The 23,229-nt window shown below is 44.3% G+C and overlaps 2 protein-coding genes across 5 annotated transcripts in view; one reads left to right on the forward strand and one right to left on the reverse strand.

Moving 5' to 3' along the window:
• The window catches only part of LOC100542160 (ubiquitin carboxyl-terminal hydrolase 35), a 25,864-nt gene extending 15,391 nt beyond the window's left edge, over positions 1–10,473 (reverse strand). The window contains exons 1-3 of one of the 3 annotated variants that reach the window (XM_085216468.1): positions 10,342–10,473; positions 2,297–2,387; positions 599–1,292 (exon numbers count right to left, since the gene is read on the reverse strand). In XM_085216468.1, coding sequence (XP_085072594.1) covers positions 599–1,280 — 682 coding nt within the window. In that variant the 5' untranslated portion in view covers positions 1,281–1,292; positions 2,297–2,387; positions 10,342–10,473. The remainder of the gene's footprint in view (positions 1–598; positions 1,293–2,296; positions 2,388–10,341) is intronic. The other 2 variants (XM_085216469.1, XM_085216470.1) reach the window with 2 other exon arrangements.
• Positions 10,409–21,667, forward strand: KCTD21 (potassium channel tetramerization domain containing 21). Of its 2 annotated transcripts, XM_085216476.1 has the most exons (3): positions 10,491–10,554; positions 11,718–11,785; positions 15,914–21,667. In XM_085216476.1, the coding sequence occupies exon 3, from the start codon at positions 15,944–15,946 to the stop codon at positions 16,724–16,726; it is 783 nt and encodes a 260-aa protein (XP_085072602.1). In that variant the 5' UTR covers positions 10,491–10,554; positions 11,718–11,785; positions 15,914–15,943; the 3' UTR covers positions 16,727–21,667. The 2 variants fall into 2 exon arrangements, with proteins under 2 accessions (XP_085072601.1, XP_085072602.1); XM_085216475.1 differs by lacking the exon at positions 11,718–11,785 and having other exon boundaries at positions 10,409–10,554.
• Positions 21,668–23,229: the final 1,562 nt, after the last annotated feature.

Here is a 23,229-nt window from a genome sequence, read left to right on the forward strand (position 1 = left end):
TGGGTGCTCACTTACATGCAGAGAGTCTGATCTTTCAAGGCACTGGTATCTCCAAAAACATTCTGAGCCCTTCTGCAATAATCTAAAGATGTCAGAAGCCGGATTAATATCTTATCTCCCACCTTCAGACATAACCACTTTCCAGAAAGATAGCAGGGCTTCCCACCTCTAGATTGCAGAGAAATAAGTCCTTAGTTTTGCTCTTACTTTCTTCTAACATGCAGGCTGAGAGGTCCCATTGAATCAGGCAGTGGAGAGAGAGATTTCTGAAAACTTCTGGGTCCCACTCTAGCCTTCTGAAAAGAAGATTCTTTCCATTAAGCCCAGCTGATGCTGAAAAATGCCAAGCACTCAAATTTTGCAACATGGCATTTCAAACCAGGTAAAAACTCCTGTGTAGAGATCCAGTGTGGTTTCAGGAGATATTTATTTCTCATCCTAAGGCTCTGAGTAACAGTTAGATGCACTAGAAATTTCAGCTGTGGTTGCATTTCTGGGGGGGATCATAAGATCATAATCAAGCAAGACTAATTAAAGTATTTGCTCCTCATCAAAGCCAATATCTGCATTTGCACTCTCATTTTTTTCTTATTATTACCTGTTGAAGAAATGATAGTGAACAGCTCCTTCAGCGAGGGCAGGATGGCCGAGGTCTGAGTCCTCCAGATCCTCTGCAGCAGACCGCTCACCTTGTTCACCTGCTCCAAAAACTCCATGATGTCATCTTCCCCCTCAGAGACACACTGAAACTGCCCAATGCACCGTATCAGCTGCTGACAAAACAGGACCTGGTGTTTGCCTGTGGGGATGCACTGAGGATGTTGCATTAAGAGTTTGCTGATCTTTGCACACTGCTTGGGGCTGGGCCTCTCACAGACTTTCCGGAGCACCTCGATCCTCAGTAAGCTGAAAATGCTGTTTGCTGATGGACTTTCCAAGACAAACTGCAGTCCTAACTGGATATAATCAAGTACATAATGGCTTCTCTTTCCCAGAGGCCCATAGCCTTCCTGGAGGAGACTCAGTAGGAAGCGGACATTGAAGAACTCCTCAAATTCCTCTGGGTGGTAGTGGCCATAGACCTCCAAAACCTCTTTCCCAATCTCTCTTTTATATTTTGTGTCCCCCACGAGATAAAGCTTGGTGCACAGCTCCAGCATGGACCAGCATTGCTCACTGTCCATGGGCTGCTTTGATGCCTCAATGACGCGCCTCACAAGCCCTTGCTTCACATTGTTGGGGTATGAGGACATCACCACAGCTTCCAGTATCTTATCCATCTTTGTTTCCTGCTGAAAGAAAAGAACAGAGCAGCAGGTTAGTTCAGGCAAGGTCTATTGAGCATTCAAGACCAAGTTTGCAAGAAAAGCCAAAGAAATAGAGCTTGGGAGTTGTCTGGAACACTAGAAAGGTGATAATCCTTGTGACATTTTTGTGGTGGTTTTCTAAAAAGTTTCCTTTTGGGTGATGTTTGATTGAGACCAAAGCTCCAAATCTGGAACAAACACATAAAAACAGAACTTCTTCAGACTTGTCACATCCTTGAGCACAGTTGTCTTGTAAATCTCTTACAACCTTACACTTGACCCCTTCTCCTTGAGCGGTACAGCAGCTGAAGATGGTGTCCCAGTGCTCACAAAATCCAATTCCCCCAAGAAACAGGCTGCCACAGACCTGTAAGAGGGGCTGAATTTGGGATCAGGAAGCAAACAGTGGAGGCAGAGTCTTCAACTGATGTATGCTGGCTCAGGTGCCTTCCAGAGGCAATGATGTTCCCAGTGATTGTTTTCACAGTTGGGGGAGAAAAACCCTGGGAAGGAGAGGCACACAGTAGAAGGAATGTACATTTGACATTTACACCGTGCTGTTATCCACCCCAGCTCAGAGCAGAGGGAGAGCTGCAGTCCTGGCTGTCCTCCAGGGACTTTCCACATTTGTATGCAGGTCCAAAGCAAGGAAGAGAAACTGCAGAGTCAGGCAAAGCTTCCCATTCGTCACAGCCTGGACTCAACAGCAATAATGTATTAGAGAGTACTGAAAAAGCCCCCAAGGCTTTCCTTGGAACAGTTCAGAACATTTACAGCCAAGGTACTGGATGCACTGCTGCACAAGAAACTGTGTTACAGATGATAAAATCAGATAGACAGAATTTCCTAAATCATATTACAGGAAAAAACAGCAGGTCACCCCTGGTGCTATATGCTGCCCAAATACACTGCGAGACCATCCCTTCCTGCATACAGCCTGAAACCATATATAGCAGAGGAAAAAGGGAAGCATGTTTCACCTTCATTACCTAATGAGAGATCAAGGCAGCAAAAGTCCATCCATACTCATCTGTGTCTGAGTGCAAGGAAAGTCTCTTTTCTGTTTCTCAGCTTCCCAGTCTGCAAAACAAGGACAATATGCAGTGCTTTTCTAGTGCAGTCCTTCTAATGATTGATGTAACTTTCATGGACATTACAAAGCATTTGAAGCTCCTCAAGTGGGTAGCATGATATTAATCAAAAGTATACATGCATATGGCATATACCTGCAGCCTAATCTAGTGACTGGGGACTCTGTCCAAAGCAGAGAGTTGGAACTTGATCATCTTTAAGATCCCTTTCATCCCAAGCCATTCCATTATTCTACGATTCTATACCTCAACTTTGATTTTCACAGATGAAAAGCAGAAAGAACCTCAGAGGATGCAATACAAGGATCAACCCATCCCTGGAATTAAGCCTGTGTCTGAGCCGGAGATTGTCTCCTCCTCTGGTAGGCATCTTCATGCTGGTGGGGAAGAAACTAGGCCAGATGCAAACTTGAAGTTTCCAGAAATGGAGGGACACAGTTGTCCTGTCTGTAGCTCACTGATCAACAAATATCACAGTGGTCACCAGCTGTAACACTGCCAAACTTCACCCAAATTTTTAACGTGAAGAATCTGCTTCCAACTACATTTTTAGAGGAAGCTGCAACTCTGGGCTGGTGTCCAGAGGAAATATGAGGATGGGTCACCCCAGCATTGCTGCCTGGTGGCAGCCAGGTGTGGTCTGATGTAATGTGGAGAACACAAGACTGAAATAGGGCTCTGCCCATAGTCAAAACACATGAACAAGTGGAGAGTGCCTAACAGTTGTAAAGGAAGACCATCTTCCTCACTAAGAAAGTCTGTAGTGGCTCATGCTGACTTTAGGAGCTCGTAGTTGCACACAGAGGATCATTTGAATTGACCTTGTGGTGGTTCATGATCTCTGCAGCAACACAGACTTCACAACACAAGGTTGTGAACTGCCCTGAAGTAACCAGAGGTGGTTGAACAATCCCACATTTCTATTGTGTATCAGGATGCACCAAGCTGGACATGGGCCAGATAATGCCAGGACAGAAGATGCCAGCCAGGCAGCACGTAAAAAGGTGATATTTACAGCGCACGTTGCAATCTTAAAACTGTATTAAAACAACACTCAGGATGCATTTTGATATATAATAATAAACACTACAGTTTTTAAACTACATTAAGAGAGCATTCAAGTGGTAAATGTTGGGAATGAGGATGGCTAATTCAAACCCACCGCCTCTGCAGATGCTATCAGAGATAATAGTTAAAGGATCTTGTACTGACTTTATTTTTTCCAGGCCCTTCCTAGAGAATGAATCAGGGTTTGCAGTTAAGGACTGTTTCCTGCAAGAGCACTGTCTCATTTGTTGCAGGAATTGGAACTGTGTCATAAGTAACCCCAGGAACTGCAGGAGGAGGAAGGATGGGTTCATTGCTGGGCATCTGGTTCCTGGTCCTCTTCTGTTAAATACTAAAACAAAGAGAATAAATATTCAGGAAACCAGGCAACTATTCCTGAAGTGGGAGAACTTCAACATATCTGCACTTTATCATCCTGGCAGGGAATAATAACTCACAGAAAAGCTGGGAGGGTTGGCTCATTCCTGCTTGTAAAGAGAATTGAGTTCCTGAAGCACATGAAGTTGCTGTAGAAGGTTAAAGTGTTAATTATTAATCTGAAGAGCCATTTTGAGGTTCCATCTGTTATGTAGCTCAAATAAAACAGAAAGTACACTTTTTCTGAACTGAAAAAGAAATCCCATGAAATCATGAAACTGGCAGAAGAAACATGGGTAAAGTCAAAACGCTGGGCAAGAAAGGACCTTGAGAGGTCTCTGGTCCAATGGCTGCACAAAACTGAAATTAAACCAAGTTACTTGGGGCTTCCTGAATTCAGACACAGCTTCCAAAAGAGCATGCCCAATGATTTTCCCAAAGCGAGACTGACAAAACTAGCTTCCCAGGATCATCCTTCTTGATTTTTTGAAGATATGCAAGGACAAATACCCAGTCATGCCCTAGGAAGCAGACAGTGAAACGGAATATAAGCAAAGAACTGCATCTACCAACTGCATCTTAATTTCACACTCTGAACTGAGTAAACTGCAAACAAAAACATAACAAAAAGCAGAGGTCAGGATGAAAAGTCACCTTGGGCTCTACTTGAATCAAATCCTCATAATCTGTACTGCTCAGAGGTGTCCTAATGTATTTTCTTCTGGTTTTTTTTTTTTTTTTTCTTTAATTAGGACTCAATTCAATTGAATTCTATCCAATTACTTCTAAATCAATTCATTCCCCTATCCCTGCCAGCAGCAGATTTTCAGTAAAGGCTCCTTGGTATTTTTCTTTTTTTTCTTTTTTTTTTTTTTTTTCAGAATGCAGTATCAGACCCTACATCCCAGATCATACGAAGCTGTGAAAACATAGATCTCAGACGCACCTTACCTCTAGGGAATCTTGGTAATAAATTCAGCACATTCTCTGCAGTGACTTTTGGATTATTTCATGCTATATAGCTTGATAAATACCACTGGAGGAGGAAAAAAATCCCACCATCCAAAGGAAGGCTGATTAATGAAGTGATTTCTTCTTAATTAAAAAGAAAAAGAAATAATGATCTACTTTTCTAAATTCTCTGGAGGTCTGGAAGTACAGAAACAAAAGTCACCTTTTACTGACCTTAACTCCTGCTCAAACAGTTCCTTTTATGTCAGCCAAGACATCGCTATTCTTCTTGCTGCATCCTCCAGGCAGCCAGGCAATTAAGGTTCAGTCCTGCAAGATGCTGAGCTGCTGCAGGATGAAAGTGACTGCACACAGTAGCTTCCTAGAGCACAGCACTCTGCTCAACAGTACTCTATGAAATTTCTATGAAATTTGCCATGATTTGGTATACTTTTTCAAAGAAACTGCTGTCACACACCTTCTTAAGTCTGTACTTCAGGACCATCAAAGCAGTTTTCAGTTCTAATGATTTTTTATTTATTTTTTAATTATTTCCCTGCAGGGACCACACGCATCCTTAGTCATAGATGTAATGGAGATACTTTTGGTCTGAAGTACCTGCCCATCCATCCTGTCAAAGAGGAGAAACAGACTGCAACTCATCAATACCATATCCAATAGATGCAGCCTGACCAGCAGGTATTAAATAGTCACAGAAAGTCCCTCTCATCATATTCCTATGACTTGTTTATTTTTAAGGCTCTCTAAATCATAGAATCAGAGTGGCCTAGGTTGGAGGGGACTTTAAAGATGGTCTCGTTCCAATCCCCTGCTGTGGACAGGGTTGCTGATGACCAGCCCAGGCTGCCCAGGGTCCCATCCAACATGGCCTTGAGCAACTTCAGGGATGGGGCACCCACAGCCCTCTGGGCAGCCTGTGTCAGAGAATAGCTATGGTCCAGTGAATAACTATGAAGAAACTGCAATTTCCCTACAGAGCTGGAAATCTTCAAACAAAGGCCCTCAACACAGCTACCATATCCCCAACTCCAATGTCAACATGATTATGGCTTACACATCCAGTTTTACTCTTAATTTAGCTGGGATCTAGTTATTCACCTGAGTTAAATGAATTGACGTGACTTCAGAGCTGTCTGTGCACAGCTCAAGCACTCACAGTGACTTAATGCTGCAACTGTTTTCTACAGTCCACCCAATGACATGATTGCTGCTTCCCTCCTTACTGCTTTCTTAATTATTCCACATCCTGCTACTCATTACCTGAAGCCTTAGCCTCCCTTCTTTATTTTTATTATAATAACTTCTGGAGGCTTCAGCTGAAATTGTATTGTAGCACAAGAGGTCATGGCTTTAAGTTGTGCCAGGCGATGTACAGGTTGGATATCAGGAATAATTTCTCCTCCAAACCAGTGGTAATGCAGTGGCACAGGCTGCCCAGTGGAGTGGAAGAGTCACCATCTCTGGGGTTGTTCAAGAACTTTTGGGATGTGGCATTTGGGGACACTGAGCATGGTGGGGTGGGCTGGCCTTGGGAATCTTACTGGGCTTTCCAACCTTAATGATTCTATGATTCCATGTCCAACAGCCAACAGATTGTATATATATGGGAATGTATAGAGAGGAACCTATGCTGTATTCAAAGCAGATAGCATTCATGCTATTGCAGGACTACAACATAAACTCAGAGCTAATAACTTCCCAGAAATGCACCTAAATAGCCCTTTAGGAACCAAAGTGAGACTCTGCCCACCTATGGTTATAGCAGGGAAAACTGCCAGTGCAAAAACCTGGCCAACTTTTTGCATGTAATTGCAATCGGCCTCTCTGAATTCACCTTCTCTTCTCAAGGAAATAACATTTTCTTCACTTCCCATCCCAAAGTGCTTTTCAGTGACAGCTTGTACTTGTGTTGCACGTCCCCAACTCGCTAAAGCTACTTAATTCTGTCTTATCCCAACGGAGGGCCCTTGGTTTGTTTGGTCCAGAGCAGAGGAGGCTGAGGGGAGGCCTCATGGTGGCTGCAGCTCCTCACAGGGCAGTGGAAGGGCAGCGCTGATTTCTGCTCTCTGGTGACAGTGACAGGGCCCAAGGGAACAACATGGAGCCATGTGAGGGGGGGGGGGGGGCAGGGTGTGAGGAAAAGGCTGTGCCCCAGAGGGCAGTGGGCATGGAACGGGCTGCCTAGGGCAGTGGGCACGGCCCTGAGCTGATGGAGTTCAGGGAGCATTGGGACATCTCTCTCAGACATTGGGTTTGGGTTTGGGCAGTGCTGTGTGGGGCCATGGGTTGGACTCAGTGATCCTTTGACAAAGGGAAATGGTTTTAAGTTGAGAGAGGGGGGATTTAGGTTAGATGTCAGGGGGAAATTCTTTACGGAGAATGAAGTGAGGTGCTGGAACAGCTGCCCAGAGAGGCTGTGGATGCCCTGTCCCTAGAGGTGTTCAAGGCCAGATTGGATGGGGCCCTGGGCAGCCTGGTCTAGTATTAAATGGGGAGGTTGGCAGCCCTGCATGTGGCAGGGGGTTGGAGATTCATGATCCTTGAGATCCCTTCCAACCCTGGCCATTCTGTGATTCTGCAATCCTTGTGGGTCCCTTCCAACTCAGGACTTTCTATGATTCTATCAAAGTGCATCTGTGTGCATTACCAAATAGTTGCCTATACTTTACCAAAATCTGCTGTTTCTCTTGCAGTGACAGGTTGGGAGAGCTGGAATCCTTTACTCTAGGGAAGAGAAGGCTCCAGGAAGAACTTGCAGTGGCCATGCAATACCTAAAGAGGGCCTTCATGAAAGATAGTGAGGGCTTTATCAAAGATTTTAGTGATAGAATAAGGAAGAATCTTAAACAAAAAGAGGGGAGATTAGCATTGGATGTTAGGAGGAAATTCTTTACTCAGAGGGTGGTGAGGCACAGGCACAGGCTGCCCAGATTGCTGTGGGTGGCCCATTTGTTGCAGTGCTCAGGCTGGATGGAGCCCTGGGCAGCCTGTGCTGATGGGAGATGTCCCTGCTCTGGCAGGGGGTTGGAACTGGGTGGGCTTCCAACCCAAACTAGTCTGTGATTCTAAATCTGCAGACCACTTTCCTTTCTGCTGCAATACAGTGTCTTCCTTTATCTTTTTTTTTCTAAAACACTCTTACATACTTACAACCACATTATATGATTCTCTCAGCCTTCTGTCGCTGACTTACCTTGGCCTTAATGGATGGACACCACTGCTGGCCTGGCTGCCCTACCTGGAAGCCACCCCACTGCCTTATTTCTCCCATGCTGCTCCTTCAGTCCCTTTGATGCATACAGAGTCCCAGGTCTCTCCTCTTGCTTTATGTTTCCTGCTGTTAGGCACTCAGTAGTCAGATTAAAAAAAGGCTTTGGCTCAATGTCAAAGTGATCAGTGCAGTAATGCCAAATAAAGCCGAAGGCCCTGACATTTTATCCTCTCTGTCTCCAGACTCCTCCCAGCTCCATTCCTCCCCTCCAGACAACAGACACACACACATCTCTAATAGATGCCAGCATCCTTTTCCGATAAAGCATCTCAAAACGCATGTCATCAGCCTTCATCCCCCGGGGTGACTGCAGGAAACGAGGCACAAGGAATTACATTTCTCTATCCCATTGCATCAAAAAACAGCAGCAAAGGCATAGAAAGCAGGACTTGGACCACCACTGACAAATCACTGGATTTATGGCTAAGCCAGCATCAATCACAGACAAAAAAATAACTCACACTAGCTGCTTTTCAATTTTCTGAATATATTGGGCAACATATGCTGAAAAGCTTTGTCCTGCCTGCATTAGGCAAAGTTTTCCCTGTTCTGTCTCTCCTGTTCATGTCCCCCTAAAGAAAATATCTCCTTTTTCTTGCCACCAAAGACTTCTGCTTTCCTCCCTTCCCAGAGCTCTCAGCCAGGGCACAGCTCTGCATACAGAAGCACCCAGATCCCTCACTGACCTTCAGCCCGGTGTCCTTCCTATTATCATCCCCAGAGACTGTAAACACATTCACTCCGGAGGCTTGTTGGTTTTTTTTTGAGGTATTTATAGCATAAACATCACTCTTCTTTCATCACATTTTTGTCTGCATTTCTGTGTATAGAAACAGATCCCCTGGAAATAGCCCAAACAAAAGACATGTCCTCTTCACCAAAGCATACCAGACCAACAGCTGCCAACACTGGCTGAGAATCATCAAACACTGCCTAGCTACTCGGAGATACACAGACCTCCAATCTTTCTGGCAGTGCCTTCAGGAAATAAGGGATATGTCCCACATTTTAGACATCAATTTCTCCTGCATCCTGAGCCCTGAGCATCCCTCCTTTGAGCACTCCTCCTGTGTTCTGCCCCCTGAACATCCTCCAGCTGAGCAGCCCAACCCCCAAACAACCCTCTCTCTTCCTGCATCTGAAGCCCTGGGCATACCAACTCCTGAACAAACTCCTGCATTCTGAACTCCAAGCATCTCTCCCACTGTACATCCCTCCTTGGAGCATCCCTCCTGCATCCCTAGCCCTGAAAACCCCTCCAGCATCCTGATCGCAAACATCCCTCTCTCTAAGCATGCTCACCTCTGAACATCCCTCCTTCATGTATCCTCCCTGTATCCTGATACACTGAGCATCCTGACCCCCCAAGCATCCTTCCCTCTGAGTAGCCTAACCTGCAAATAACACCTCTGCAGCAAGATCCCCAAGTATTCTTTCACATGAGCATCCCTATTTCTGAGCATCTTGACTCCTGAACACCCCTACTGCATCCCTCCCTCTTGCATCCCTTTCTTTGAAACATCCTAAAATATCCCTCCCTTTTAGCTCCTCAGCCCCCAAGCATCCTTCTTTCAAGTATCCTTCCTGTATCCTGAAGCCCCAAGCCCCAATTTCCAAACATCCCTCTGTCTGAGTAGCTTCACCCCCAGACAACTGTCCCACATCCCAAGCATCCCTCCTGCACCTGTCTCTCTAAGCATCCCTTCTCCCAGGCAACTCTTGAGCAACCCAGTTCCCCAGCATCTCAGCCCCCGACCATCTCTCCTTCAAGTCATCATCCCTCCTTACCTTTGAGCAGCCCAAGCCCTGAACATCATTCCTGTATCCAGACTCTTGAGGATCCCTCCTGCATCCCTTCCCTGCAGCATCCCTCTCTGAGCACCCCGACCCCCAAACACCAATCCTGCATCCCGACCCCCAAAAACACTCCTCCTGTATCCCTTTCCTCTGAACATCCCTCCTGCATCCCTTCTCACAGGCAATGCTCTCTGAGCATCCCACTCCCCAAGCATGCCAATCCCATTCGAGCATCCTTTCTGTGTCTTGAAGCTCTGAGCATCCCAACCCCCAAGCATCCCTTTTCTGAGAAGCCTGGACCCCGAACCCTCCTCCTGCATCCTGATCCCTGAGCATCCCTCTCTATGAGCATCCCGACCTCAAACACCATCCAACATCCCAATCACTGAGCATCCCTTCCCCGGAGCACCCCACGCATCCTTTCCCTCTCATCATCCCGCACACCCCAACCCCTCCATCCCCTCCTACCCTTCTTTACCTCACTCCGGAGCCGTGCCCGGTCCTTCCCCTATCGCTCCGGGCGGGCAGAAAGCCGCAGCCCCGCGAGCAGCTCCGGGGGCAGGGCGGAGAGAAGGGAACTACAACTCCCAGCGCTGGCCGCACCGGGATCCTGCGTTCGCCGCGCCCCCGCTTCCTCCTCCGCCTCCTGCGGGTCCGGGCGGGGACGGGGCTCGGGGCTCCGGGACCGCAGGTGGGTGCGGGGCTGCGGGGCGGGGGGAGCGGCGGGGAAGGGCTGGGGTCAGCCCGTCCCCGCCCCGAGAGGGGAAAGTGAGGCACGGGGCAGCGGAAGAAAGGCTTTGGGATGTTCAGGTTTTGTGTAAATCGGTCTAACCTAGTTATTAACAATGATACCGTTATTGGTACTGTTAGGATTATATATTATTTTAGTATGTTGTGCTGCTTGCCGATAATTTGGGATATTTCTCTGGTTCTGTCACCAGTTCAGGCTAACCAGGGCCCTGTCCAGCCTGGCCTTGGACACATTCAGGGATGGGGCACCCACAGCTCTCTGGGAAGCAGTGCAGGTTTGGCAAGTGATGTGGACACTTAAATGGGATAGTAGAAATCAATGCAAAGCTTTACAGGGCTGGCATGGCCTGGGAATAGCCTCTCTCCCTGCTAGCCATCTGCTTGCACCACAGCTTGTGGGTTTTGGTATCATGAGTGCCTCATTTCAGCTTTTATCCTCTGGCTCTTCATACTGTGTTCTCCTCTGTCTTGTCCTCTACGTCCTCCTTCAGCAGCTGTTACCTTAATTTCTTCTTCCTTCTCCCCAGCACCTGTGAATACTGTCATTCCTCATATCTCATTATGAGCCTGGCCTTTATGTTATATTTTCTTCCCCCCACTTTTTGCCCATCAGCCATAATTCCATCTTCCTACCTCCTTCTCTTTGCCCCAGACTGTTCACTGCTTAAACCTGAAGAGCCACATCTGTTTGCATTCACCTGCAGCCCTATGCCAGCAGCACCAGCCTGGAGCATCTGCCAGGAGATGCTCAGAGCATCAAGGAGGTCCCATGCATCACTCAGAGCAAACCGGGGATGTTAGGAAGCTCACATTCATGCTTCCCTTTTCATCTCATTGGCAGAGTATTTCAGTGCTAATACAGCACGGTTAGAAAATAAAATCCAAGTCACTGTTGCCTGGCACTGCCACAGGCAGCAGATCGATAGGGATGCTTCCTGTAAGGAGGAGTGAGCTGGCATTTGCTGCCCTGTGCCTGCTGGGAGTTGGAGTCCTCTCCTGCAGCTTGCTGACAGAGCACTGTGATGCCTCAGCCAAGTGTCCAGAATGAGTTGCGATACACTTCCATCTTGGAGCCGTGGGAAAACATGGGCTTTTCCTCTATAGGATTGCTATAAAGAAGCACAAAGTGTGTACAGTCCACATTGCAGAAAGCTGAGGATCAGCTGGGATTGGTGAGTGTGCATCAGTGGTACACTAAGGGAGGGTTAAGCATCTTGTCACAACACATTTTGTCCCAAATCCTTCTTTAAACCCAGCTCTCACGTGATGCCTGCCCACTGACTCTCACTATGGAACTGAACTGAGGTTTTTAATTTAATTTTTCTTTTCTAAATTTTTTCTATTTTATTTCCACCCTCCGTATGCTGTTCTTATGGTTTTTTTTTCTCCTATCATGACTTCTAGACATCAAGCTGCCTTTGCTGTAGTGCCCATAACACAAATTTCCAGCTGGTGGTCTTTTTCCTCTGCAAAACCATCCCTTTCAGAAGGGACTGGGAAGAAAATGGCTCTCCAGATTCGGCCATAACGAGTGCTATAGCTCTGCTGCCTCCATCTGTGCCCAGACCCAGATTTTGCAGCTTACTGATTATTTTTACCAGTGTGTTTTGTGGAGATTGGGATTTTTTACCTCAAACCAAAGTGCTCTGCTGTAGTCAGATGTGCTGGAGCAAAGCAGTTGTTGGGAGGTGGGAAGAGAGCCCAGCACCGATGGAGCACTGCCTGTGGCTGATTATCTATGTGACATTAATGCACCCTAACAAAGATGGTTGCTGGGAACAACCATCTTCTCTGATCAGACTCTACCTAATGTCTCTCACAATACCACACAGGTGCTCGGATATTTTTTTCCCCATTCCTTCTTTTTTAGCTGAAATCAATTGGGCTGCTCACAATGCAAAATCGCTTCCTACAGCTCATTACCTGGCCAGACCTGCTCGACATTTATCCAGACACCACGGCTCTCAGCAGCTCTCCTGGGCAATGCTCAGAAACGGGGAGGTTTTTAGTCTGGCTCCTTCTCCTGATGCTTAGCAGAAATGGTCCCTGTCATGTTTTAATGTTATTGCCATTTAGGCTCTCTTCCTTGTGCCCACCTGAATAATTCATCTCCTGGTTTTGCTGTGTGTGTGCTTTGCTGTTTGCTGTTACTCCGCAGCTCTTTCTTAACTAAGCTGCATGTTTCACTGTCTTAAAGTGAAGGTTTCCAAAGTTTTGGTATGAAAGGATGTTTTAGAGGTTGGGTATTGAAGGGGACACTGTACCTGTGACCAATTGCTGCTGCATTTCCTTCCTCACTCCCAATAAATACTTGTGCTTAGGTTTACTTCTCAAAGAAATCAAGGCTTTGCTGCACATTCTCCCAAATAAAAACTTCATTTTGTTTTCTATTTAGTATCTTTTGTATCTTTTCTCTGCCTTGCCAGTAATTACAGCTTTGGCTAAATTAGTGTTATCTTCATTTTGTTAATGCAGAGACAGCTTTCTTCAAACCTTCAGTGAGACTCTTAAACAGAAATGGACATGCAATCTTTTCCATGTTCCATCAAATTGTTGTTTTGGAGTAGACTGTTTTAATGGGAATGATCAAAATGAACAATCTGGATAAGCAACAGAAAGGCTCATGTTAAATAATGACTTTTCCTCTACTTTATATATATCAGCATATGTCAGTAAGTGAAAACGAATGGATTTTGTCATTCCCCACACTGTTTCACAGCTGTAATCTAGTGTTACGATTATGTGCTTTCAGAGTGATTTGTATCCAAATACATTTGAATACAGATGTAACTTGGTGTTCAGGTGTAGTGGAACACAAATCACTCGAATAGCACATAATACCAGTGCTCATTGGCCAAATTCACATCTTCAAGTCTCAGATTAAATCTCAAAGTGATCTAATCTGAAATGGACTTCAAGTACTGCTTTGGGAGCAGCTACACAGAGGTCTTTACTGTAATTCTCTGCTTCCAAGAACCATAACCCAATTTGTACTCCTACCAGTGACTGCAGGTTGTAGCCACCTACGTCCATGTTTTTGGATCAGAATAAACTTAAGAGCGTACTGAGTTTGAAATGAAAGTCTGCATCTTACCACTGAACTTCTGGGCCATCCAGTGGCCTTCAGGTGGCAACCAAAGGAGGGGGACATCTCCCTGCAGGTGGCCAAAGTTGGCAGAGAGCCTGAGAAAACTCCTGTGGTGCAGATAAGGAGGCTTAGGCTCAGTAATCTGAAAATATGACCTGTGAAGAAAGAACAGAAAGAAAAAAAAATGGGTCACTGAGTCTGAAACAGCAGAGGAAGGAAGAAATGAGCATGGCCTTTGGGGTCATTGTCAGTGCTGCTTCTACAGCTTGCATTATCTGCAGGGAGATGCTTCTGTTCTTGTATGAAACTTGAAAAAAATCAGTTTGGGGCTGTTTTTTGTGTCAGATTGTGTTTGCAGAAACACTTTCTCAGGGATTTTGCAATTTCGTAGGGGAAACACTTGCCACTTGTACCACAGAATAAGATCAGTTGAAGCCTAGACCATTTTAAACAGCTCTTGACTTTGGGTAGAAGCCTTCAAGAATGGGAAGTATGCTGAAAACAGAGTGCCATAGGGAGTTCAACACTGAAACAAGTTTTTTTCCAGTGTTTTTGGCTGAGCTTAACAAGGATGATCTTTGGTCTTGGATGGAGAGGGTGCTGTGTTGGTCTACATGGGCACCTTTGTCAATTGTATTGGTTACAGGGGGCTAAGACTTAGACAGGCAAAGCACTCAGAGGATTTAGAGAGTTGATTATTTCCCTTAATCACTATGCACTGACATACACACAGTGTGCTAAGAGTTAACACAGGCTAAAGAAGAGAGGGGAATGTTAAACTAGAAGTGAAATAAAGATTCTCCTTCGACTCGTTCATTAGCTGATTTAGTGTGGATGAGTTTTTCATAGCAAAATGGGCTTGCTGTCTAAAGGTGCAGTTATTCTAGGGTGCCATTACCACCATTACTCAGGTTTTAGCAGCCATAAAGGAATCAATATCAGAGCACAAGATGATGTTCTTCCAGTCTGTATTCTGCTGTGACTGTGGAACTGATAATAGTGTTATCCTGTCTATGATTAATCTGTAACCAGTTAGGAAAATGCCTGCATGTAAACTTAATTTTAAGAGAGCTGTTGGGCTGCTTTCTGTGAAATGACCATAGCTAATAAGGCAAGAGCTATCTCATATCTCTGCAAGCAAGCACTGATGGGCTTCCTGTTGTTTTTAGTCAATTGTCAACAGTAAAACTCGGAAGGAACTGTTGATGAGTTTGGATTGAGTGAACAAGGAGAAACGTGTGAAATGGAGCAGCCACATTTGCAGATCTTCAGCTAACAGGAATGAGAGCACAGCTTCTCAGTACAGCTAGGCTGGTTTGCAGTAGAAAAGTGTCTACCTCCTCTTCCTTTGCACCAACCCTGGCTACATCCAAGATGTAGCAGAAGTATATTCTGAATAGAAAATGAGAGAGGTTGCTCTCTAAATGGGTTCAGTGTTGGGTCAGAGAAGTGCCAGAGATGATTTAAGAGATAGGGGAAGTACGGTGGAGGGCAAAGGGAGGTGTGTTGTTTCCAGAAGCAGTGATGCTTAACTGCATCATAAAAACACATCCTCAGTTTGTCTCAGCTGACTGCAGAGGAGCTGCACAGAAGCTACGTCAACTAAGGATACAGTCCCAATTAACTAAGAGGTGTTTTCTAAGGTAAAGCACATTGGAAGGAGAAAGCTTTCTGTGTTTATTTTTCACTGAATGGAACTGCAAAGAACCAGGGAGCTCGCTGGCTCCTTGGTAAGATGATTGCACACCAATGTGTGCTTGGAGATTCTGCTGCAACAGCTTTGTTGCTTTAATTAAATCTTGAGATGTCACGGAAGATGTTGGGATGTGTCTGGTTCTTATCCTGCCCTTATTTTCTCCATTGTCATGAGGGAGATGGGAATGGTTGAATCCAGGATACAACTCTGGAAATCGGTTGTTTTCTGCTGTAGGCACCTGTGGGAGGGATTTTACATTTAGCACGACTGTAATGCTATGGAAGACTCAGGATTTCTGGCAGTAAACTGAATGAAACAAAGCCCTGATAAAAACTATTAGGAGAAGAGATGCTTATTCTCACCACACAGCCTCCAAAAATATTTCCCCATTTCTATTTTCAGAGATAAATTATTGCCATGTAGTTACCCATATATATACTGAAACCTTTTTTCCCTGTAGTTTAACCTTTTCAACCATGTTGGATGTTTTTTATTTTTTTATTATTATTTTTTTAGAATTAGTCGCAGCACCGTGACTTTTCCATCATGTCAGAACCCATCACGCTCAATGTTGGAGGAAAACTTTATACCACCTCTCTGTCCACCCTGACTAGCTTTCCAGACTCCATGCTGGGAGCCATGTTTAGTGGGAAGATGCCAACCAAGAAGGACAGCCAAGGCAACTGCTTTATTGACAGAGATGGAAAAATCTTCCGCTATATCCTGAACTTCTTGAGAACTTCTCACTTGGACCTCCCCGAAGACTTTCAGGAAATGGGCTTACTTCGACGGGAAGCAGATTTCTATCAAATTCAGCCTCTGATTGAAGCCTTGCAGGAGAAGGAGGTGGAGCTTTCTAAAGCAGAGAAGAATGCCATGCTCAACATCAGCCTCGATCAGAAGACCCAGACTGTTCACTTCACCGTTCGAGAAGCTCCCCAGATTTACAGCCTGTCTTCCTCCAACATGGAAGTGTTCAGTGCTCATATCTTCTCCACTTCGTGTTTGTTCCTGAAGCTTCTTGGATCCAAACTTTACTATTGCTTCAACGGAAACCTCTCTTCAATATCCAGCTACCTGCAGGACCCCAACCATTTGACCTTAGATTGGGTTGCAAGTGTGGAAGGTCTCCCCGAAGAGGAGTACACGAAGCAGAACTTAAAGAGACTCTGGGTGGTGCCAGATAATAAGCAAATCAATAGTTTCCAGGTATTTGTGGAAGAAATGCTAAAAATAGCTGTCAGTGATGGTTTCTGCATAGATTCTTCTCATCCACATACTTCAGATTTCATGAATAATAAGATTATTCGCCTAATTCGATACAAGTAGGAATGTTTTTTTCTTATGATGCCATCATGGAGGTAACACAGGTTAAGTGTTTCCCTTTAAAACACACTTACAGCCTAATTCAGAATCATGCTTACCTGGATTAAGAGTCACTAACAGGGAGATGATTTTCCTTTAATGTATTTACCGATACAGTCTTTCAGGATATGTCTATATTCTAAATAGAAGGAATATTGTCTAGCACCTGAATTAAGGATTGGTTCTGTCTCAGCCTCCACCTCTAACCTACCATACAACTGTGGGGAAAATGACTTATCTTCTTACTACATTTTCCAGAAGAAAAATGGGAATGATCCTTAACCTGTAACGTACGGTTGATGGGAATGTTCAGTTATCAAGGTTTGGAAAGTGTCTGGAGATCAGATGTGGTGAAGGAAGCCACGGAGACATAATGAGATCAGATGTGCTGAAGGAAGCCAAGGAGTCACAGTGCAGCAGAAGACAGTCCAGAAGGGCACATTTTCCTTGTCTTTGCCATGTAACTTGGGCAGAGGACCCAGGAAGCTTGTTTCAATTCGTGGAGAAGAAGCCTCTCCACATGGACACATTGAATCTAGATGTAAAGGATGGTGCACAATGCCAGTGAGTAGAGGATCCTGTCTGTTCTGTCACCATCTGAAGATGACTTACTTTTTTTCCTGAACTGTGTGAGGAAACCACTGCTGTGTTCTGCTTTCAGAGATGCCATGGTTGAATGATGTGACTGATTCTGGGAACAACCAAGAAAGCCGTAACAGAGAGAAAGATGTTTTTACAAACTGACAAGATTGTGTCTGTTGGAGAACCTTGCTTTGGATGCTCTTACACCTTGACATTTTCATTCCAAAGGCATCCAAGATAACTATTCCTTTTCTTCCTCTTACAATGCTGTATTTGTCTCGAGGGATGCTCCCAGAAACACTCTCTGAGGTGATGACAGCTTTAGAGGGAAGACGTCCCCAAATATCGTCTGAATGGTTGGGTTTCTTCTGACTGGACATGACCTTCTCTTGGGAAGTCTCCCTTCAGCAGTGTCTGGAACTTATGGGATGCCTTTTAGGTAGCGTGGATTCCATCTGAAAGGACTACTTTTCCATCATTGTCTCTACTACTTTTAATTACAAAACTAGAGGCTCAGTTTTTCTACTTCTGTACACTGAGCCATTTTTTTTATACCACTGTGAAATGTCAGACTGCTAAGGCACCATTTTACCTTCTTGCTTGGTTTTAGTATCCAGTTGTCAGAGAGATAAGGCAGTGGGAAACAAAGGGTGATGGCAATGGTCAAGCCCTTTCCTAAAAGCCTGATCCTTGCTATGATGAAGATCATAATCCCCTAGCTGCATGTTAGCTCTAGATACCACTTTTTCCACATTCAAGGTGGTTCATTCTTCAGCTAATTATTTTTAAAAGTATCTTAGCTGTGTTTCCCTAGTCAGATCGCTACGTATGCATGAGAGACCCTCCAGAACATTTCCCACTCCCTCACGTGAGATAGAAGGGAAACTGCAATAACCAACTTTAGTGTTTATAATTTTATTGCTTCTTAGCACAGAGCTGCAAAGCTCAATATTGCTCTTGTTCTTTCTTTTCCCAAAGCAGCTAGGCTGTTGTAACGTTAAGCTGATCCATGAGGAACAAAAAAACCTCATTAATACTGTTCTAAAAAAACTGTGAGATAAATATATTCCCACTGTCCCAAGCTGTATTGCATGAATAACACAAATCAGCATGCTGATGGTAAAAGTGCTCACTCTGTAGCTATTGGCAGCCTGTTATAAATCTCCTTCCCTGTCTGCCTCGGTGCAAGACTCACCAGCATGATGGTGGAAGTGAGACCATGTTGTTAGGCCATACTGACTGGGACTGAAGCCCAAAGAATCATTAAGCCTAACCACTTTTTGTGAATTTTGAGGATTAGAAGCAGAATGCTGTGGCCAAATTTCAACTTTCAACTTTTCTGCCTTCAGTTGCATTAGAAAGAACTCTCTTTTTCCTGTTCCTGTCCTGAATTAAGAAGCAGGAGTAACATACTCCAGAAGATGCAGCATGCCATTGACAAAGCAGAGCAACACAAATGTGAATCCTATTTCTGCTGAGAGATTGCCAGTCAGTGGGACATTCATAGTTATCATCTATGCAGATGCTATTATTATGATCTGTAAAATACCATTCATGAATCTTTCATCAAATCTATGCCTTCAAACAGATATGCCTTTGCTGAACTTACGGTAAAAGCTTTGGGAGGATGTCAATGGTACTATTTTTTTTAACTCAAGCTTTTGAGAGTATATTTTAAATGATTTGTAACAGCAATTCTTGAATGTCAGGACTAAATGAATAATTATCTGTAATAATTAGTTTGCTCTTAGATTGAGTTTATCCAGGGGCAAGAGCAGTGGGCTTAAAAGGGGAGGAAGTCTGTTCCGGAATGCTTGAACCCATCAGCTTATGCAAACATTTGTCTGTGTTCAGGTCACTAAAGTAGGCAAAGGTATTACTGACCACAAATCTCTGTCACTTATTAATATGCAGAGAGATGCAAAATTTCCAGCCAGTGTAAAGACACCAATGAAAACAGGCCTTGGGAGGAATAGAAAAGCTTCAAATACTTCTAAATTGTTGAGGAGAATAAATGTCTTTGAGAATGAGATACTATGTATAGTACCACAGCAGTTCTGCCTGCTACCAAGTGAAATAAGTGGTAAGTGAATCAGCTGGGATTGCAATCAAACATATGTTATATAAATACAGCTGCTCCTTCAAACAACATGCTAAGCTAAATTAGCTGTACCCTAATTTTGCACTCTGTGAGTTATGCTGTAATGACTGTTTATAGGAATGCTCTCTCTCTGAAGCATTTCTTTGCCTGTTATCTAGATAGCAAGCTTTTGTTTACCTTCTGTTTCAAAGCCCTGGAGGTAACTTGCTTTTCTGTCACCAATCAACAGCACTGATGATTCTTGTTCTCAAGCTGTCCTGGCTTAAAAAAAAAAGTGAACATGCACAAAGCCATATTGTGTGCTTAGGGTACATCACAACCCCACCGCTTAGTCATGAAAAGCAAAAAGCACTTGAAACGTATTAGCAGTAACAACTACAAATCATTTCACTGTTGGAGTGGAATACTTTCTCTTGGAACAGACTTCTTATTTTTTCCAGTAAGCGCCTTAAAACAAGACAAGAATCTAGCAAGCTTTTTTTCCTGTCTAGATTGAAGTGAGTTTTGTTCCACATCTCAGAGCCTATCCCCTGTTATCAGCCTGTCTCTCTCAATACCTCCATCTACAAAATGAGGCTGACCTGCACTCTATTTTTTTTTTAATGGCCTAAATGCTGGCAGAACCACTGGATAGAGAGATCAATTGTTTTCAGAGTAGAAAAACACCAGAATTAGGGCAGATGATAAATAAATTACTAGCTCGAATGTAATGGCAGTTACAGATATGGGCATGTACATGGCACAGTGGGATTTCTTAGATGACAGAAAGAATATTCTAAAGCATCTTAGTGGAATGCAGACAGAATCACTCAAGGGTTTCTCTTATATGTTTTTTGGCTTGATATCTCTAAATTGTCTAATAATGCCCAATAATAATAGACTGAAACCATGCCTAAACACTAAAATGTCTGATGAATGCTGCTGTTGTTCAGAATCATTAGGAGACTGTGGGATCAATGTTTGTTCCTACAAGTGATGGTAGAGTAATAAAAAAAAATTGGTGCAGAAAGTTAGGCTTGGAAGAATTCCTAAGTTACTGAGAAATCCAAGATTCAGAAGGAGAGCATAGAGACTCTAGATGTGAGATCTGTTCAGGAAAACAAAAAAAAGGTAAGCAGGGTACAAATGGAGACAAAGATTTTGTTATGGAGGAAGACTGGAATTAGAATGACTCATTGGTCCTCTCAATTTTAATCTCCTATTATGCAACTAAAATATTGGCCGTGCCAAGAGTAATTCCAGTACCATGTCAGAAGTAGACAGCTTTGCTAAATTTGCATGTGCTTTCAATCACCAAACATATGCAATGCTGTAGTTGCCCATATTTCAACTTGGTTGCTGAATATAAATTTCTGCTTGAGCTCACTGTTAGTAAATCTCTGCAGTCAATCAGACTGATTCCCATTCTAGAAAAGAAAAGGCTAGAGGGGTCTGTATGTAATGTTCAAGGGAGTAATAAATACTGCCTTCAGCCCTTGCCAGGAACTGTGTAAAATAAATCTATGACCTTCTGACACTTCACAGTTAAATGGAGAAGTTATGAAGAGTAATTCCTGTGAGAGTTTCATTTTTATCCTGTACCACTGAACTTGAACTTGGTACCACTGCGCAGAATTGCAGTTTTTGGAAATATTTAACTGTCCTGGTTGGTGAGCCATTCTGTAACAGTTCCCTTATCTACACACTGGATAGAAACCACATGGTGGCCAGAAACAGGAAACAAGCACTGGTAATATGTGACCCTCCCATTAGAAGTCTCATATGTGAATTAGTATCTGAGGTCATGTAGGTATTCCGTGCGAGAAGAGCTGGATCCAGCATAAATGTGCAGATCATGCTCTCAGATTCACTTAGGATAATAAGAGAGATGGTTTTTCTATGGATTCAGAAAAAAGAAAAAAAAAGGAGCTATATGAATGAATAATTCCTTTTCTTTCCCTCCTCTTGCCATTCTCCCTCCTCTTATTTTCTTATTCCTACTCCTAGCTGTTGGATTTTTCTGTTTCTGGTTCTTGAATCACTAAAAAGCCATACTTTTGAATGAATGCTTTTTGAAAGGTGTCAAAAGATGGGTTTTGTTTTTACCATTTTCCTTACCACATTTCTAACCATGGGATATCACATTTTAAAATCTGGTTGCATTTCTCTGCCTGTAGCTCTTCTGTGAACTATTACTAATATATGTTTTAGAAGACAATAAATAAAATGTGAATGAAGCAGTAGATGGTCTGCCTGACATACATTTTCATGCAGCATCATCTGCTGAATCTGCAATTTTTACTCTTAAGACTTTTAACAGTTTGTCATTCCAACGCTTACCAAGAAGTCTCTATGACTAAGAATCACAGGAAGCTCACAAAAAATATGAGAGCCGATGTAGAAGAGACCGGATTAATGTACTTCTTCAATAATCCAAGCCACTCTTAATGCCACTCGTGTCTTCAAATGTCTATAATGCAGAGATTCGAAAAATATATTTTTGAACAAATCCCCATATATTCGTCCAGCCCCACTGTGGCCTCATCACCCAACATTACATCCCCCAGGCCCAACGCCACCCAAACCCACTGCTGAGCCCACACCACGCAACCTCACATCAGTCAGTTCTACCACCACTCAACATCACTGCTGGAGCCACAGAATCACAGAATGGCCAGGGTTAGAAGGGACCTCAAGGATCATGAAGCTCCAACCCCTCTGCCACATGCAGGAGTCACCAACCTCCCACTTAATCCACCACTTAATCCTAGGCCAGGCTGCCCAGGGCCCCATCCAATCTGGTCTTGAACACCTCCAGGAATGGGGCATCCACAACCTCTCTGGGCAGCTGTTCCAGCACCTCACCACTCTCATAGTAAAGAATTTCCCCCTGACATCCAACCTAAATCTTCCCTCCCTCAACTTCAAACCATTTCCCCTTGTCCTGCTGTTATCTACCTTTTCAAAGAGTTGATTTCCCTCCTGTTTGTAGGTTCCCTTTAGGTACTGAAAGGCTGCAAGAGGAAAGCCACAAGAGTCAACCCCATAACAAGCCCCACACCATCCAATGCCATACCTGACCTCATAACACCCAGCACAAATCAGACGCCACAATATTCAATGTCCCTCTCAAATTCAGTGGGGCAAGATGCATGAAAAGCTGCTGAGTTCCCTTGGTTTCTTCAGCCCAGAGAATCATAGAAACACCGAATGGCTCAGGTTGGAAAGGACCTTAAAGATTATCCAGTTCCAACATGCCGTGTGCTGGCTGCCACCCACCAACTCATGCCATCCAGCCTGGCCTTGAGCACCTCCAGGAATGGGGCACCCACAGTTCTCTGGTCAGCAGTGCAAGGCCTCAACAATCTCTGAATACAGATTTTCCTGTATTTCCTCTCCTTTAGTTTAAAGCCATTCTCCCTTGTCCTGTCAGTGAGGAAAAGGCTGTGCCCCACAGTTTGTTTTTTACAGTGACTGGTGAGGTGCTGGAACAGCTGCCCAGAGAGGCTGTGGATGCCCCATCCCTAGAGGTGTTCAAGGCCAGGTTGGATGGGACCCTGGGCAGCCTGGTCTAGTATTAAACGTGGAGGTTGGCAGCCCTGCATGTGGCAGGGGGTTGGAGATTCACGGGCCTTGAGGTCCCTTCCAATCCCTGCCATTCTGTGATTCAGAGGATGGTGGACATGGAACAGCCTGCTCAGAGCACTGCATCCTCAAGGCAGCCTTTGGACACTGCTGTCAGATATCGAGTGCGGATGGTGCTGCGTAGAACCAGAACTCAGCCCCATTCGTTGGCGGTGACCAC

This window comes from Meleagris gallopavo, chromosome 1 (genome assembly GCF_905368555.1).
Source record: "Meleagris gallopavo chromosome 1, MGAL_WU_HG_1.1, whole genome shotgun sequence".
Classification (NCBI taxonomy): domain Eukaryota; kingdom Metazoa; phylum Chordata; class Aves; order Galliformes; family Phasianidae; genus Meleagris; species Meleagris gallopavo.

Coding starts and splice junctions, on each gene's coding strand:
- KCTD21 (XM_085216475.1), top strand. CDS start 15,944: ATGTCAGAACCCATCACGCTCAATGTTGGAGGAAAACTTTATACCACC.